Source organism: Pseudophryne corroboree, chromosome 4 (genome assembly GCF_028390025.1).
Source record: "Pseudophryne corroboree isolate aPseCor3 chromosome 4, aPseCor3.hap2, whole genome shotgun sequence".
Lineage (NCBI taxonomy): Eukaryota > Metazoa > Chordata > Amphibia > Anura > Myobatrachidae > Pseudophryne > Pseudophryne corroboree.
Genome location: NC_086447.1, coordinates 751,926,895 through 751,944,393, shown reverse-complemented (window position 1 = coordinate 751,944,393; position 17,499 = coordinate 751,926,895). Strand labels below are relative to the sequence as shown.

The following is a 17,499-nucleotide window of genomic DNA, read 5'->3' as shown; positions in this document are numbered from 1 at the left end:
ATGATCCAAAACACAAGGCCAAGTTGACCTGTCACTGGTTACAGCAGAATAAAGTGAAGGTTCTGGAGTGGCCATCTCAGTCTCCTGACCTCAACATCATTGAGCCACTCTGGGGAAATCTCAAACGTGCAGTTCATGCAAGACAGCCCAAGAATTTACAGGAACTGGAGGCTTTTTGCCAAGAAGAATGGGCAGCTTTACCATCTGAGAAAATAAAGAGCCTCATCCACAACTACCACAAAAGACTTCAAGCTGTTATTGATGTTAAAGGGGGCAATACACGGTATTAAGAACTGGGGTATGTAAACTTTTGATCAGGGTCATTTGGGTAGTTTCTGTTGTCATTATGATTTAAAAAGAGTAAACACAGTTGTTTGACAATAAATGGCTTCACCCAACCACTAACCATGAGTGAAAGAAAAGTTTGTGAGTTATCATCATTCATATTCTCTGACAAATGGCCAGAAAATAACAAATTCTGCTAGGGTATGTAAACTTATGAGCACAACTGTAAGTGCTGGTGAGAAAAGATCACTATGAACTTGGAATCAGAAAATAAAATAGATATTGTGTGATCAGCATAAAATTGCACATGTGGGGGTGGTAATCAAAACAGAGATGTTATTTTTGTTCTAACAAAGCTTCCCTTATAAATGATTTATAGCTTGTATTTGTTTCCTTCTCTCATGAGCCACCGCTGTGTCTCATTCTTGTTTGTGTTCTGTGTGACTGCAGCCTGTCTCTTGTATGGTCTGTGCAGTTTCACCTGTCTGATAATTAGGCCATTACCTTTGTGTCTGGTTTTCCAGCTGCAGTTTATTTGTGTTCAGGAGGCTTGTCCTTTTCAGCCATCCTGATTGGGGCTGCTTCCTTTATTACCCAGCTTGCACTTCACCTGAGGCCGGTTATAGCTTCAAGTTCCTGTTTGTACCAGGTCCCTGTTCCTTGGTGGAATCTAGAATCTGTGCAGTTAGTGCTGTCTGTTCCAGTTGCCAAGCCTCTGCACACAGTGTAATCCTGCTCTGAAGCAGGTCTCAGTCTCAGTGTCTCTGTTCCCCTTCAGGGTTTCTGTTCCAGTTCCAAATTCCGGGCTTCTTTAGAATCCACATCTGACAGTTCAAGCTAAGTCCTGGGATTTTGCATTGGTTCTTTTCAGAGTTTGAGTTACCTTTTGTATTTAATTATAATATCATCCTGTGCATTGTTGCATTTACATATCATTAGCATTCATTATTGTACCACCCTGTGCATTGTTGCACTTCATATTCTTTGAGTGTTTGTTATAAAATCCCCCTTTGCATTGTTACATCTCTGTACAATTTGTTTATTATTCCTGCCTGAGTATTGGGCAGGGTTATCAAGGTTGTCCTGTGACATCTCACAGTACAGCATTTACTCTTGCCCAGCCTCCAATAGTCACCTTGTCCATACATAAAACCTGGGAGCATCGGAGTACAGGGTGGACCTAATTCACTCTGGAAAGGTGGCTGCTATAGGAGAAGCCTAGCATCGCAGAAGGCTAAAAGACTCCTGGGCAAGGGGTAACTGCATGAGCGTCAACTGGTCCCACCTGATAACTCAGATACAGAGTAGACTGCATAACACTTTCTTTAAGAGGGATCATATTAAGTATTTTCAAGCTGGTGTCATATTGCCCCAATGCTGGACCCACATGGGTCAATCAACCAATGCAATCATAGCCCTGAGGATAGCGTCCTGATTTGAGGTCTATATTGTGTGGCAGCTCATACAGCTGTAGTTTGTATCTAGCTACCAGACTGTATTCTGTCTGTATATTGGTGTTTTGTCTACTTGTCACCACATTATATCTCAATAACATCAATGAGTCCTTATAAAATCCATGGGGTGCATTTATTTTTATTTTTTTAAATGTAAAGATTAAAAAGTAAACATTACATAACATAAAATAAGATTTTAAACCTACCGGTAAATCTATTTCTCCTAGTCCGTAGAGGATGCTGGGGACTCCGTAAGGACCATGGGGTATAGACGTGCTCCGCAGGAGATAGGGCACCTAAAAAGAACTTTGACTATGGGTGTGCACTGGCTCCTCCCTCTATGCTCCTCCTCCAGACCTCAGTTAGAGAACTGTGCCCAGAGGAGATGGACAATACAAGGCAGGATTTAGCAATCCAAGGGCAAGATTCATACCAGCCCACACCAATCATACCATGTAACCTGGAACATACATAACCAGTTAACAGTATGAACAAAAACAACAGTAACGGTCCTAGACCGATGTCAACTGTAACATAACCCTTATGTAAGCAACAACTATATACAAGTCTTGCAGAGTTTCCGCACTGGGACGGGCGCCCAGCATCCTCTACGGACTAGGAGAAATAGATTTACCGGTAGGTTTAAAATCTTATTTTCTCTTACGTCCTAGAGGATGCTGGGGACTCCGTAAGGACCATGGGGTTTATACCAAAGCATCCAATCGGGCGGGAGAGTGCGTATGACTGCAGCACTGACTGAGCAAACGCTAGGTCCTCATCAGCCAGGGTATCAAACTTGTAGAACTTAGCAAAAGTGTTTGACCCCGACCAAGTCGCCGCTCGGCAAAGTTGTAAAGCTGAGACGCCTCGGGCAGCCGCCCAAGAAGAGCCCACCTTTCTAGTGGAATGGGCCTTAACCAAATTTGGTACCGGCAATCCAGCCGTAGAGTGAGCCTGCTGAATCGTATTACAGATCCAGCGAGCAATAGTCTGCTTTGAAGCAGCGGCGCCAATCTTATTGGCCGCATACAGGACAAACAGAGCCTCTGTTTTCCTAATTCTAGCCGTCCTGGCTACATAAATCTTTAAGGCCCTGACTACGTCTAGGGATCTGGAATCCTCCAGGTCACCGGTAGCCACAGGCACCACAATAGGTTGATTCATATGGAACGAAGAAACCACTTTAGGCAAAAATTGCGGACGTGTCCTCAATTCAGCTCTATCCACATGAAAAATCATGTAGGGGCTCTTGTGTGAGAGAGCCGCCAATTCTGACACTCGCCTTGCTGATGCTAAGGCCAACAACATGACCACCTTCCAAGTAAGAAATTTCAACTCAACCTTGTTAAGCGGTTCAAACCAGTGTGATTTTAGGAACTGCAACACCACGTTCAGGTCTCATGGTGCCACTGGAGGCACAAAAGGGGGCTGGATGTGCAGCACTCCCTTTACAAACGTCTGGACTTCTGGAAGAGAAGCCAATTCCTTCTGAAAGAAAATCGAGAGGGCCGAAATCTGTACCTTAACCGAGCCTAATTTCAGGCCCATATCCACTCCTGTCTGTAGGAAGTGGAGAAAACGACCCAGATGAAAATCTTCCGTAGGTGCATTCTTGGTCTCACACCAAGACACATACTTTCGCCAGATACGGTGATAATGTTTTTATCGTCACCTCCTTCCTAGCCTTTATTAAAGTAGGGATGACCTCTTCCAGAATCCCCTTTTTTGCTAGGATTCGGCGTTCAACCGCCATGCCGTCAAATGTAACCACGGTAAATCTTAAAATACACAGGGCCCCTGCTGCAACAGGTCTTTCCCTCAGAGGAAGAGGCCAGGGGTCTCCTGTGAGCATCTCTTGTAGATCCGAGTACCAGGCCCTTCGAGGCCAGTCTGGGACAACGAGTATCGTCTGTACTCTTCTTCGTCTTATGGTCCTCAACACTTTCGTGATGAAAGGAAGAGGAGGAAACACGTAGACCGATTCGAACACCCATGGTGTTACCAGTGCGTCTACTGCTACTGCCTGAGGGTCCCGAGACCTTGTGCAATACCTCCGAAGTTTTTTGTTGAGGCGTGACGCCATCATGTCTATTTGAGGGGTTCCCCAAAGACGTGTTACGTCTGCAAAGACTTCTTGATGAAGTCCCCACTCTCCTGGATGGAAATCGTGTCTGCTGAGGAAGTCTGCTTCCCAGTTGTCCACTCCCGGAATGAAGACAGCCGACAGAGCGCTTACATGATTTTCCGCCCAGCGAAGAATCCTTGTGGCTTCCGCCATCGCAACTCTGCTTCTTGTCCCGCCTTGGCGGTTCACATGAGCCACTGCTGTGACATTGTCTGATTGAATCAGAACCGGTAGGTTTCGAAGAAAACTCTCCGCTTGTCGAAGGCCGTTGTAAATGGCCCTGAGTTCCAACACATTGATGTGTAGACAGGACTCCTGGTCTGACCAAAGACCCTGAAAAGTCTTTCCATGTGTGACCGCTCCCCATCCTCGGAGGCTCGCGTCCGTGGTAACCAGGATCCAGTCCTGAATCCCGAACCGGCGACCCTCCAGCAGGTGAGCACTTTGCAACCACCACTGGAGGGACACTCTGGTTCCTGGGGACACAGTTATTTCCCGATGTAAGTGCAGATGGGACCCTGACCACTTGTCCAGAATATCCCATTGAAAAGTCCTTGCATGGAACCTTCCGAAGGGAATGGCCTCGTAGGCCGCCACCATTTTCCCCAGAACTCGAGTGCATTGGTGAACTGACACCCTTTTCGGTTTTAGCAGGTCTCTGACCATGTTCTGGATGTCTTGGGCCTTTTCTATTGGGAGAAAGACCTTCATTTGTTCCGTATCCAGTATCATACCTAGGAACGGTAGTCGAGTTGTCGGAATCAACTGTGACTTTGGTAGATTTAGAATCCAACCGTGTTGCTGGAGCACTCTCAGAGAGAGCGCCACACTGCTCAGCAATTTCTCCCTTGATCTCGCTTTTATCAGGAGATCGTCCAAGTATGGGATAATTGTGACTCCATGCTTGCGCAGGACCACCATCATTTCCGCCATTATTTTGGTGAAAATCCTCGGGGCCGTGGAAAGTCCAAACGGCAACGTCTGAAGTTGGTAATGACAATCCTGTACAGCGAATCTCAGGTATTCCTGATGGGGGGCATATATGGGGACATGAAGGTACGCATCCTTTATGTCCAGAGACACCATAAACTCCCCCTCCTCCATGTTGGCTATTATCGCTCTGAGAGATTCCATTTTGAATTTGAATCTTTTTATGTACAGGTTTAGGGATTTCAGATTCAAAATAGGTCTGACCGAACCGTCCGGTTTCGGGACCACAAATAGGGTTGAGTAGTAACCTCTTCCCTGCTGGTGCAGGGGAACCTTGATTATCACTTGCTGTATACACAGCGTTTGAATTGCAGCTAACACTACATCCCTTTCCGATGTGGAAGCTGGTAGGGCCGATTTGAAAAATCGGCGCGGGGGCACCTCCTCGAATTCCAATTTGTAACCCTGGGAAACTATTTCCAACACCCAGGGATTCAGGTCCGAACTGACCCAGGCCTGACTGAAAAGTCGAAGACGTGCCCCCACCGATGCGGACTCCCTCAGGGGAGTCCCAGCGTCATGCTGTGGCTTTTGGTGCAGCCGGGGAGGACTTTTGTTCCTGGGCACCTGCCGAAGCAGGTGCTCTCTTGCCTCTGCCCTTACCTCTGGCGAGGAAAGAGGATCCCCGACCTCTTTTGGACTTGTGCGACCGAAAGGACTGCATCTGATAGGGTGTTGCTTTCTTTTGCTGTTGGGGAATATATGGTAAAAAATTAGATTTACCTGCTGTAGCTGTGGAAACCAGGTCCGTCAGCCCATCCCCAAACAATACATCACCCTTATAGGATAGTACTTCCATATGTTTTTTGGAATCCGCATCACCCGTCCATTGGCGAGTCCATAAGGATCTTCTCGCTGAAATAGACATGGCATTGGCCCTGGAAGCTAGCAATCCAATGTCCCTTTGAGCATCCCTCATAAATAAGACTGCGTCTTTTATATGGGCTAGAGTTAGGAATATAGCATCCTTATCCATAGTATCAAATTGATCTGTCAGCTCATCTGCCCAAGCTGCAATTGCGCTACACACCCATGCCGACGCAATCGTCGGTCTTAACACAGCACCCGTATGAGAATAAATACCCTTTAATGTAGTTTCTTGCCAGCGATCTGCAGGGTCCTTAAGGGCCGCTGTGTCAGGAGACGGTAGCGCCACTTTCTTGGACAAGCGCGTCAGGGCCTTGTCCACAGTGGGGGGTGATTCCCAAATCTCCCTGTCCTGCTTAGGGAAGGGGTATGCCATATAAATTCTTTTGGGGATCTCCGTTCTCTTATCCGGAGTCTCCCAAGCTTTTCCAAAGAATTCATTTAATTCATGAGAAGTGGGAAAGTTAATAATCTGTTTCTTTTCCTTAAACATGTGTACCCTTGTGACGGGGACCGAGGGTTCATCCTCAATATGCAACACATCCCTTATTGCCACAATCATACACTGAATGGTTTTAGTCACCCTAGGGTGCAATTTTACTTCGTCATAGTCGACACTGGAATCAGAATCCGTGTCTGTAGTAGTGTCTTGTGTCAAGGGACGCTTTTGAGACCCCGACGGGCCCTGTGAGTCGGTCCAATCTGAGGATTGACCGCCTGATGTCCCCCCTAAACCAGCCTTATCAAGCCTTTTATGTAAAGATGTCACACTTGCATGCAACGTATGCCACATATCCATCCAATCTGGAGTCGGCACAATTGACGGGGACACACCACTCATTTGCTCCACCTCCTCCTTGGAGAAGCCTTCCGCCTCAGACATGTCGACACACACGTACCGACACCCCCCACACACAGGGAGTTACCTATAAGGGGACAAAACCCCAACCAGGCCCTTAGGAGAGACAGAGAGATAGAGTATGCCAGCACACACCCAGCGCTTAAAAACACTGGAATATATGACCAGATAGCGCTGTTATATGTATATAATTGTAATCTCCACTCACTGCGTCGCCAAAGTGCCCCCCTCCTCTTTTTTCCAGCCTGTGAAGCTCAGCAGGGGAGAGAACAGGGAGCCAGCGTTTCCTCGTGCAGTCTCTGTGGAGAAAATGGTGCTGGTTAGTGCTGAGGATCAATCCCCGCCCACCCGACGGTGGGCTTCGGTCCCATCAACTTTGTATAGAAAAATGGTGGGGGTTACCGGATTTACTGTGCCACAGCCTAATCCATGTTTATTCATGCCAAATATGAGGAATATTGCTGCCCAGGGCGCCACCCCCTGCGCCCTGCACCCTTCAGTGCCTGCTTGTGTGTGTGTGACTGGGAGCAATGGCGCGCAGCTTACCGCTGCGCGCTTACCTCATGAAGATCTGATGTCTTCTGCCGCCTGACGTCTTCTTTGCCTTTTCATACTCACCCGGCTTCTATCTTCGGCATCTGTGAGGAGGACGGCGGCGCGGCTCCGGGACGAACCCCAGGTGAAACCTGTGTTCCGACTCCCTCTGGAGCTAATGGTGTCCAGTAGCCTTAGAAGCAGTGCCCAACTTAACAAGCCAGCTCTGCTTCTCTCTCCTCGGTCCCACGATGCAGGGAGCCTGTTGCCAACAGGACTCCCTGAAAATAAAAAACCTAACAAAATTCTTTTTCCACAGAAAACTCTGGAGAACTCTCTGCAGTGCACCCATTCTCCTCTGGGCACAAGATCTAACTGAGGTCTGGAGGAGGGGCATAGAGGGAGGAGCCAGTGCACACCCATAGTCAAAGTTCTTTTTAGGTGCCCTATCTCCTGCGGAGCCCGTCTATACCCCATGGTCCTTACGGAGTCCCCAGCATCCTCTAGGACGTAAGAGAAAAGGGTTATGGATCAATAGATCTACAGTCAGGTCTACAATCATTAGGTCAACACCATATGGTCAACAGTGAAAAGGACAACATGGACAAAAGCTCAGCATGGTCATTAGGTTGACTTGTGAAAGGTCGACACAGGAAAAGGTCGAAAAGGTACTAAAGGTAATTGTTTGTGTTGTTTTTGCCATCTGAACATGCAAACCCCGAATGAGTGTACTGTATCCCCGCGCATAGGCTCGCTATGCTTCTGGCAAGGTTACTATACCCAATTGTTGTCCACGTGTATGGTAAAGTGTGAAAAAGTTGAAAAAAAAACAAAAAAACTCATGTTAACCATATGTGTGTCGACCATTGGCATGTCAAACATTTGAACTTGTCTTACCTATAGTACCTGTCGACCATAAGCACTGTCAGCCTTTCATAGGTCGACCTAATGACTAAGTCGACCATATGGTGTCGAACTAGTGAACTAGATACTGCAGATCTATTGACAGCATACCCATTAAAGCAAAGCAAACAAAGGACCTAGATAAGTGGCATTTTTATTAATACTTGTTTTCAGGTTACAGATGAATAATGATACATTTATTTTATTTGATATCCTTGAATTGTGAAATTCTTATGCGAAACACATACGGATCTTTAAACTTTTATTGCAAAATGATACAATTTCTTTATCTTCTACATTTTTCTTTCTAAATTATTTTATAATACTTTTATATAAGGAATCACAACAAAAAAGTGAAACCTATAAATTAGGGGGCATTACCTTTTTTGAGTAACACCACTGTTGCGTCACAGTTTATGTTGTCATCTAACTCTGCATTACTTGCTAGTCCATTTGCCAAGTTTCCTGCTCCTTTTGTCCTCTTTTCAAAGCACCGGTGTATAGTGGAGTTGTACCTGAATGAATCAGACAGCCTGGTCACTTGCGGTGCATGATATACTGTATAACAAAACACAGAACCCTGAAACGCACTGCGTGATCAATATGCACATTTTGATATAATCTTGGGGAAAGATCTCTAAAAACTGTAAAATATTAATATAGGCAATGTTTTGTACATTGAAATAAATGTACCTGTACTACCCTTTGACGTTTGAACATAACAATTATACAATTTTAAATGTAGTGACTTATTCATATAGCAAAGTTGTCAGATGAGCATGTTTGACACCATAAAAATTTGGGAAAAGTGATGTATCTGACTTCTCACATGACAAACTATTCATTGTTGATGTTTGTAGTAATTGAATTTACTTGAAAGCCCAGCCATTGCCAGTCTCAGGGATATTGAAATAATATCTTAAAGGCTAAATGAAATAGGCAAAAATACAAGAGTGGACAAATAATAACTACAGAGTTATTTTTGTCCTTGTAAAAATAATTTTTAATTCCACTAAGACTATATGGGCCTCATATAAAGTTGGACGCAGAGGCAGATTGGCCATAGGGTTCACAGGGAAGATTCCCGGTGGCACGACGCACCCGCGGGGCCTGTTTTGTTTGAGGACATGTGGTCCTATTAATAGACATAATAAATAAGATGCAAAATAATTTGCATATATGAAAATTACTTTGCCACTTAGCCTGTGATTGCAGATGATCTAGTGTATGCTCTGTCTGCCTGCTTGGCTGACATATAAGATTGAGTGAATAGTGATTGGGATATGGTTGGAGTAATCAGCAAGAAAATATATCTTTCTAAAGAATTATATAGTTTACAAAATTTTATAGGTGTATCATATAATGTGCTCATAATATTTAATTTTATTTCCTTTTAACTTCCTCTTTGATGCTGGACATGCCCACTATCTGGAAAGTCTTGGGTGGAGGGTGCTGCTGCCACGGCCCATGGCTAGACCTTACACCTCTGGTGCTGCCCATGTGGGGCCACTAGTACAAATTTTTCCAGGGCTGCTTTTTGTTCCCAATCCGCCCCTGGTTGGACGTACACCTTTTTGCGCAAAGTATGCAATTCCCCTTATGCCTGGGGAAGTGGAAAGGGGCCACAATGGGAGGGAAGATGTAAGATGAGTGGAATAAGGGAGTGATGAAGTAAAGCTGGGCACACACTGAGCGATATGCCGTCCGTTCGGGCGGATCGGACCGAAATATCGCCTAAATCGCTTAGCGTGTACGCTCAAGGGGCCTAATTCAGACCTGATTGCTCGCTAGCAGTTTTTCGCAGCGCTGCGATCAGATAGTCGCCACCCACCGGGGAGTGTATTTTAGCTGTGCAAGTGTGCGAACGCATGTGCAGCCGAGCAGTACAAAAAGATCTTTTGCAGTTTCTGAGTAGCCCAGGACTTACTCAGTCGCTGCGATCACTTCAGCCTGTGCGGGACCGGAAATTGACATCAGACACCCGCCATGCAAACGCTTGGACACGCCTGCGTTTTTCCAACCACTCCCAGAAAACGGTCAGTTGTCACCCACAAACGCTTTCTTCCTGTCAATCTCCCTGTGATCGGCTGCGCAAATGGATTCTTCGTAAAACCCTTAGCAGAGCAACGATCCGCTTTGTACCCAAGCGACGCACCTGCAAATTTCTGACCTGATCGCAGCGCAGCGAAAAACGCTAGCGAGCGATCAGGTCTGAAATAGGCCTAATATGTGCGCTCCCCCAGTAGCATGCAACGTCATCAGGTCTGCTGTGCTGCACATCAAACCTGATGATATCGCTAGCGTCCTGTAGTATGTTAATGAAGGACCGAACATGATCACTCCGTTCTTCATTAAAGTCGCCCCAGTGTGTATGGGCAATCCGTGCTGACAGGGATTCGTTCCGATTTCGGAACGAATTCCCGTCGCTCCATTGTGTACCCAGCTTAAGAGTAACATAGATGTGCTTCTAAAGAGGCATAACTCTGGCAGATAATGGGGAACTGGTGCAAAGATACAAGAAGATTATTACCTCTGTAATCAGTGCTTATTGGCTGCTTGGGTACTTACATATCCAGGTAATAGTTATTACTTCAACAGCACTGCGGCTATATTATATCAAGTCCCAGCTGTCTATTTGCACTTGATATTTAAAGGTGTGAACAACAGATGTCTGGAATTTTATATTGATAAGAGTCAATGATCTATCCTCCCTTCTGTATATGACCATTTATTACATTATTATATTGTGTACAAATAGGATAATGTGACATGTACAATTAATACAATAAATGCTGATTCTATGAGTGCAATATTTGGAAATACTGTAGTAGTGAGCATGTACCAATAACATTTTATTCAGCTCCTTGGAGATTTTGCTTGGCAGCTTTAGGAGTACTCTTGCTGTACTGCCAGCAACACTTGGTGCCATCTGGGTGATACCCAGCGACTGCTATTGACCCCAGGGAGCTTGTTACATCGGGTCACTGTATATGCTCTTAACAAATATACCCCTTAATATCATATGGATGTTAATCTAAACAATACAGCTTTATCTAATTAATAAACGTTGTGTCTGCATCTACAGTATTAATTGGAATGTGTGATTCCATGTTACTGCATTAACTAAGGTAAGACAATATATCGTCCACTCAAAGCACTAATGTGACATTACTGCTGGGCAACAGGGGTTCGTCAGACATGGGTGTAAATTTACTACAGTCCCGATTCCGTTCGAGTTTGTTTTTTTTCCTAAGTGTCATCTCGGGAATTTACTAAGCACAAATCTCGGCAATGTTGGTGCTATTCGTATTGAGATACACTGCCGAAAACACAAATACGAATCAATAGACCATCGGTCAAACGCGGCTGTTATTTTATACAACACGGGAATTTACTAAGAATTTGTATTCTCAATCACTGCCGACTATAGCCAAACACTGCTGGGAAAGCATGGAATTCGTACAGAAATGGAACTTTCAAATAGAACTGCTTTTGGCTGGTGCGATCAGTGAGATCCGTGCATGCTTCTTTGTGTAAAAGTGTGTGAAATAGTTAAAAGTTAAAAAAAAAATTGCGTGGGATCCACCCTTCTAAGAATAACCAGCCTCGGGCTCTTTGAGCTGGTCCTGGTTGTTAAAATATCGGGGAAAAATTGCGTAGGGGTCCCCAGTATTTATACAACCAGCACCGGGCTCTTGGTCCGGTCCTAGATACAAAAATACGTGGGACAAAAGAAGTAGGGGTCCCCCATATTTTTAAAACCAGCACCGGGCTCCACTAGCCAGATAGATAATGCCACAGCTGGGGGACACATTTATATTGGTCCCTGCGGCCGTGGCATTACCCCCCCCCCAACTAGTCACCCCCAGCCAGGGTTCCCTGGGGGAGTGGGGACCCCTTAAATCAAGGCCCCCCCTTCCAGGCACCCAAGGGCCAGGGGTGAAGCCCGGGGCTGTCCCCCACATCCGTGGGCGGTGGATGGAGGGCTGATAACCAATAAAAGTGTTAAAAAATATAGTCTTTTGCTGTGGAACTACAAGTCCCAGCAAGCCTCCCCCGCATGCTGGTACATGGAGAACCACAGGTACCAGCATGCTGGGAATTAAAGGTTACTCTTGTGGGTGACCTCAATTAACCTCCCGGTTAGCCGCAGACCGCAATTTTCCCACCATAGACTATAATGGAGGACCGCGATCCTCCATTATAGCCGGTGGGCACTGCCTGATTGACAGGCCAGGAGTGTACAGCCAATCAGGAGAGCTCTATGATGTGGCGCTCCCTGGTTGGCTGCTGGGTCCTCTAGTGACAGCAGTCACGGGGGGGGGGGGGGTGTCCCCGGCATTTAGTGGCGTGGACTAGGCTTTTTTCAGTTTATTTTTAACCCTGTGGCTGTCTACATGAAGAGAAGAGGACCGGTCATCACTGAATTATAGGTGAGGAGTATACTGTTTTTTTTTTACAGGTACACCAATGGATTCTACTAGACAAGGGAACCGATGGGCTCCGCGGGACACTAGGTAAGTGTGTGTAAGTGTGCATGTTTGTGTATTTAACTTGTACTATCACAGTGTGTGTGTGTGTGTGTCCTGTTTTTTTTGGGAGTATTTCTTTTGTTGTGGAACTACAGGTACCAGCGGGCCCGTTAATTCCCCCCATGCTGGTACTTGTGGGTCTCCAAGTACCAGCATGCGGGGGAGGCTTGCTGGGACTTGCAGTTCCACAGCAAAAGACAGTATTCTTTTTTTTACACTTTTATTGACTATCAGCCTTCCATCCACCGCCCACGGATGGGGGGGACAGCCTCGGGCTCCACCCCTGGCCCTTGGGTACCTGGAAGGGGGGCCTCGATTTAAGGGGTCCCCACTCCCCCAGGGAACCCTGGCTAGGCGTGACTAGTTGGGGGGGAGGGGTGTAATGCCACGGCCGCAGGTACCAACATAAATGTGTACCCCGGCTGTGGCATTATCTCCCTGGCTAGTGGAGCCCGGTGCTGGTTTTAAAAATACGGGGGACCCCTACTTCTTTTGTCCCATGTATTTTTGGAACAAGGACTGGATCAAGAGCCCAAAACATCCACAGCCTGGCCGCGATTTGGGTGCAGTGAGTGCGATCATGCAGGACTGCACAAACATTGGAGATGTGTGGAAAACATTACGGCTACAATTACCAGCACTCAAAACAAAGCTGTAACTTACTTCATTATGAGAATGTAAACGGCATACATCAAGACCAATATCAATGACTCCCACCTACAAGATACAAGAATGTGTTATTAGTTATAGACGTCAATCTCAATATTAACGATAAACAAAAGGTCCACATATCAAGGCATTATTTTGTTAATGTCAAATGTAAAAAAATTAAACGCTATAGATTTGTGCTCAATGTCTTCCTACTTAATTGATCACTGGTACCTTACAAGCAACCTACATGCCACATATGGGCCTCTGTACTCCTCCTGCAGCCAGCATCAAAAATCATCCTTTTAAATACAACCCACTGTTCCAAATGTGGGATTCCAGGGCAGGTGGAGGTGTGGTAGCCAGTGGCTAAGTTTTATGTCACGGCATTGGGTACGCACTACCTCTATCAGCCACTGGCAGCAAAACAATTAGTAGCCAGTAACCCTCACGTGTGTCAACCCTCACTGTATACCAACTGATATCAACATTTACTTCATGATACCTGAATTGAGACAGTCAGAGATGCCAAGCAGTGTTACTGCCTGGTGAGATAAGCAGCTGGGTCTGGAGAAGAAGGTGATAACAGCACAAATGGGGGCTATTGGTTTATTACTATTACTGCAGGCATGGTTGCCCATGATACAACATAAAACACCACTATTACTGGTGACTTGTTAATATTATTATTACAATTTATTTATAAGGCGCCACAAGTGTTTTGCAGCGCCATACATACAACACACATTAGAACAATACAGGGTACACAGAACTTGACATCATAGAAAACTAAAACAGAGCACAGATAACAATTAGCACCACAGTTCTTAGTACACAATACAATAGGCATTACTGCTACTGCTGGCACCTTCATGGGCACTACTAGTTAATAGGCATAACTGCTATTGCTGGCACCTTCATGGGCACTACTATTAAATATTAAAGCTGATTTATTTCTACATATTACTACAGGCTATGGGTATTAACTGGCATCACTGCTACATGTGGCATATTACTGAATACAACGGGTCATTAGGTCGACCACTATTGGTCGACATGGTCAATAGGTCGACATGGAAAAGGGTCGACATGAGTTTTTCACAATTTTTTTCTTCATTTTTTTACTTTTTCATACTTTACGATCCACATGGACTACAACTGGGAACGGTAACGAAGCTCGCGAGCCATGCGAGGGGACACAGTGCACTAATTGGGGTTCCCCGTCACTTTATGAAGAAAACGACACCAAAAACAGTAAAAAAAACAACGCATGTTGACCTTTTTCCATGTCGACCTATTGACCACGTCGACCTACTGCATGCCGACCAATAGTGGTCGACCTAATGACTGTCAACCTAAGTGTGGTCGACCTAATGACCCATACCCGAATACAACTATTGAGCAATACTTCTATTAAGCAGCATAACTCTTACTGCTGGCATATTATTATTATTATTATTATTATTATTACTACTAATGCAGCATTATTAATAGTAATAATAGCAATAATAATACGATTACGGCCATACATACTACTTGGCATTATTAGAAACTTCTATCACACTTGGCACTGCTAAAGCTGGCTGATAGTTCCCAAGGGCTCTATGGGAGAGTCTTCATACAGTAGGCTGACAGTATGCACTAAAAGATTACTAAACCCCACAATTTAAATGTGACGACATGAATTTTGGATTTATTTTTTAGATTATTAATAATATGATAATGTAAATTTTCTATATTTGTATTAATGTATATAGTATCTCTTTACTTGATTATCATATTTCCATACATACTAAATAAAATGTTTACTTTAATAAACATAGATTAACTATGGAATGCCCTACCACGCACAATAAGGCTCTCCTCTAGTCTCCAAACCTTCAAGCGTTCCCTGAAAACTCACCTCTCTAGGCAAGCATATCAAATTCCAGAACCGCCCACATAACTTTCATAATCACCTTCCTATCAAATTGCATCCACCCTGCCTCTCATGTCTTCTCATTCTTCACTTTCCCTTCCTCCTGACCCCGGTTCATCATTGCTGTATGACCATATCATACAGCCCTCCAAGAACCTTTGCAATCTGGTGGACAACTATGCACTAGATAGCACCTTTCCTTGTGTATACATGCCTATTTCCCTATAGATTGTAAGCTTGCGAGCAGGGCCTTCCTACCTCTATGACTGTTTGTTATTACCCAATTTTGTTATATCATTGTTATTTCCAATTGTAAAGCGCAACGGAATTTGCTGCTCTATATAAGAAACTGTTAATAAATAAATAAATAATAAATAATAATTAACTAATATTACACTTTAATGTTAAATTACTGACTACTTGTGCGATTATCAAATGTAGGTGGTGTGATCTGAGACTATTTACTTACCAGGCAACTTTTTCATCGTATATGAACTGTGAAAAGAAAAAAGTTAATAGTATGGACAAATAGGAATACACATAAAGTTAGCAACCCAGTGATCAGGTCTGTATCACCCCGAGTCATTCTGAGAAGTTCCAGTGTGCTGCAGTATTTCAGTGACCACTAGGGGACACCCCAGTACCATAACATACAACATTCCAAAAAGCTATTTTAGAGTAGTTCAGTTAATTTACTGTTGCAAATAAACCCAAAACCTTAAGTAAAAGACTTTTCCTAGAATACTGAATATGCAGTATGACTAACACATCAAAGGCCGACAATTAACATATGTAAAAAGCCAGATTCCAAGAACATTTTGAAAATACTTCCTTTGATAAAGGACAATCATCCCACCCCAACGATCATACATTTTAAATCAATTAATTAATATTACTGCTGCAGGAAACATTAAACTGGTAACAAAAATATATGGGTTTGAGTTTCTTAAACTCCTGATTTTTCAATTTCTGGCGATGGACCAAAGTGTCCTACATGGTCCAATGAATCTAAATATCTATTAGGCACGGAAATAGAAATCTATTCAGTCTCAGCTAGAAATGGTTTATGGGACTGTTCTACCACTTCAGGGAAGTTCAATCGCTGCAGCCGTGATCATTCCTTATTTCAGGGGAGATTTAAAAGGAATTGAAGTCAGATGAAATGTGTTGGAAATTATAGCATTTGAGGCAGAATGTGATCTTAGAACAAGCCTAACACCCTGAAGGAGCAATAAAGTGAAGGTCTTACACACACAAATCATTCCTGCAGCTTTTGTGGGCATCAATAACATGTACACTTGTGGAAAATCCACCATCTGTTCACAATTCACTGTTTAATAGGAACAAGAAAAATGTATGTATACATGTTTAGTATTATCTTGCTGCTGTAATATATTCTTTATATATGTAATCCATTTACTAGAAAACATTACTATACATACATTTGGATAGGATAACAAGAGATGGTTCTTTACATCTATACCTGTATATACTTGTGATGACCATACAAGTAGAGAAGCGCTAGCTCTGGAACCCTCGTACAAGGGTACTCAAACTAAACTCTGCTATGAGTCAAATGAGAATAAATATGGGCCTGATATACTGTAGAGATGGATGCAAACCCAGTTGAGTAATTATCGGCTGACTGTGCATGTGTCTTACATCTGCGATGGTTCTGCAATGGTGGTCACAGTGAGGATTTATTCACAAAGTGATTGACAGTTCAGTAATAACATGATCTGTGACCTACACTGTGTACGCAGCCACTGGGACTTCCAAGCCGTCAGTGGGTGTCTCAATACAAATTCAGGCGGCTGTGGCATTTGCATAATTTTGCACAGTTGCTGCATCCACATTCCCAACTGTGGCAGCACTAGTGTACAATGCTGAATATTTGTAGCTACTGCATCTGCCTGAGTTTCTATCATGCGTCCAGACTGGGGTGGCCAATCCCAGGATCAGGATTGGCGGGATCCCGTAATTTAGGCCAAAAATAGGACGGGATTCAATCCCGGGATTGGAAGCTCCAATCCCGGGGATTGCGGGATCAGACGGCCCTTTAATGGCGGGCAGCATTAGGCGTCCTCAGGACGCTCAACACTGCCCGGCTCCCTTCTCCCCCTATGCAGCGTGACCTCTGACAGTGAGGTCACGCTGCGTAGTCACCCGCCGCTGAGCGCGATGGTACGGCGGCCGTCACCTGCTGCCTCCTCCCGGCTCCCCCTGCAGTCACTGCTTCTGACTGAAGTTTCCCACCCGCCCAGCCGTGCAGGTCTGTGAGTTTATTTATGTCTGCGGGGCGGGTGGGGAGAGGCGGGGCACGGGCGGACACAGTAAGAAAGCCAATCCTGGGTATCCCGGGAATCCCAGGATTGACCATTTTT

General features: G+C 44.7%; 1 protein-coding gene across 1 annotated transcript in view; it reads right to left on the bottom strand.

Annotated features, from left to right (window-relative positions):
- Positions 1-17,499, bottom strand: part of SLC24A3 (solute carrier family 24 member 3) — a 658,328-nt gene that overhangs the window by 53,702 nt on the left and 587,127 nt on the right. The window contains exons 8-10 of the mRNA XM_063918163.1: positions 15,585-15,610; positions 13,213-13,266; positions 8,399-8,532 (exon numbers count right to left, since the gene is read on the bottom strand). Coding sequence (XP_063774233.1) covers positions 8,399-8,532; positions 13,213-13,266; positions 15,585-15,610 — 214 coding nt within the window. The remainder of the gene's footprint in view (positions 1-8,398; positions 8,533-13,212; positions 13,267-15,584; positions 15,611-17,499) is intronic.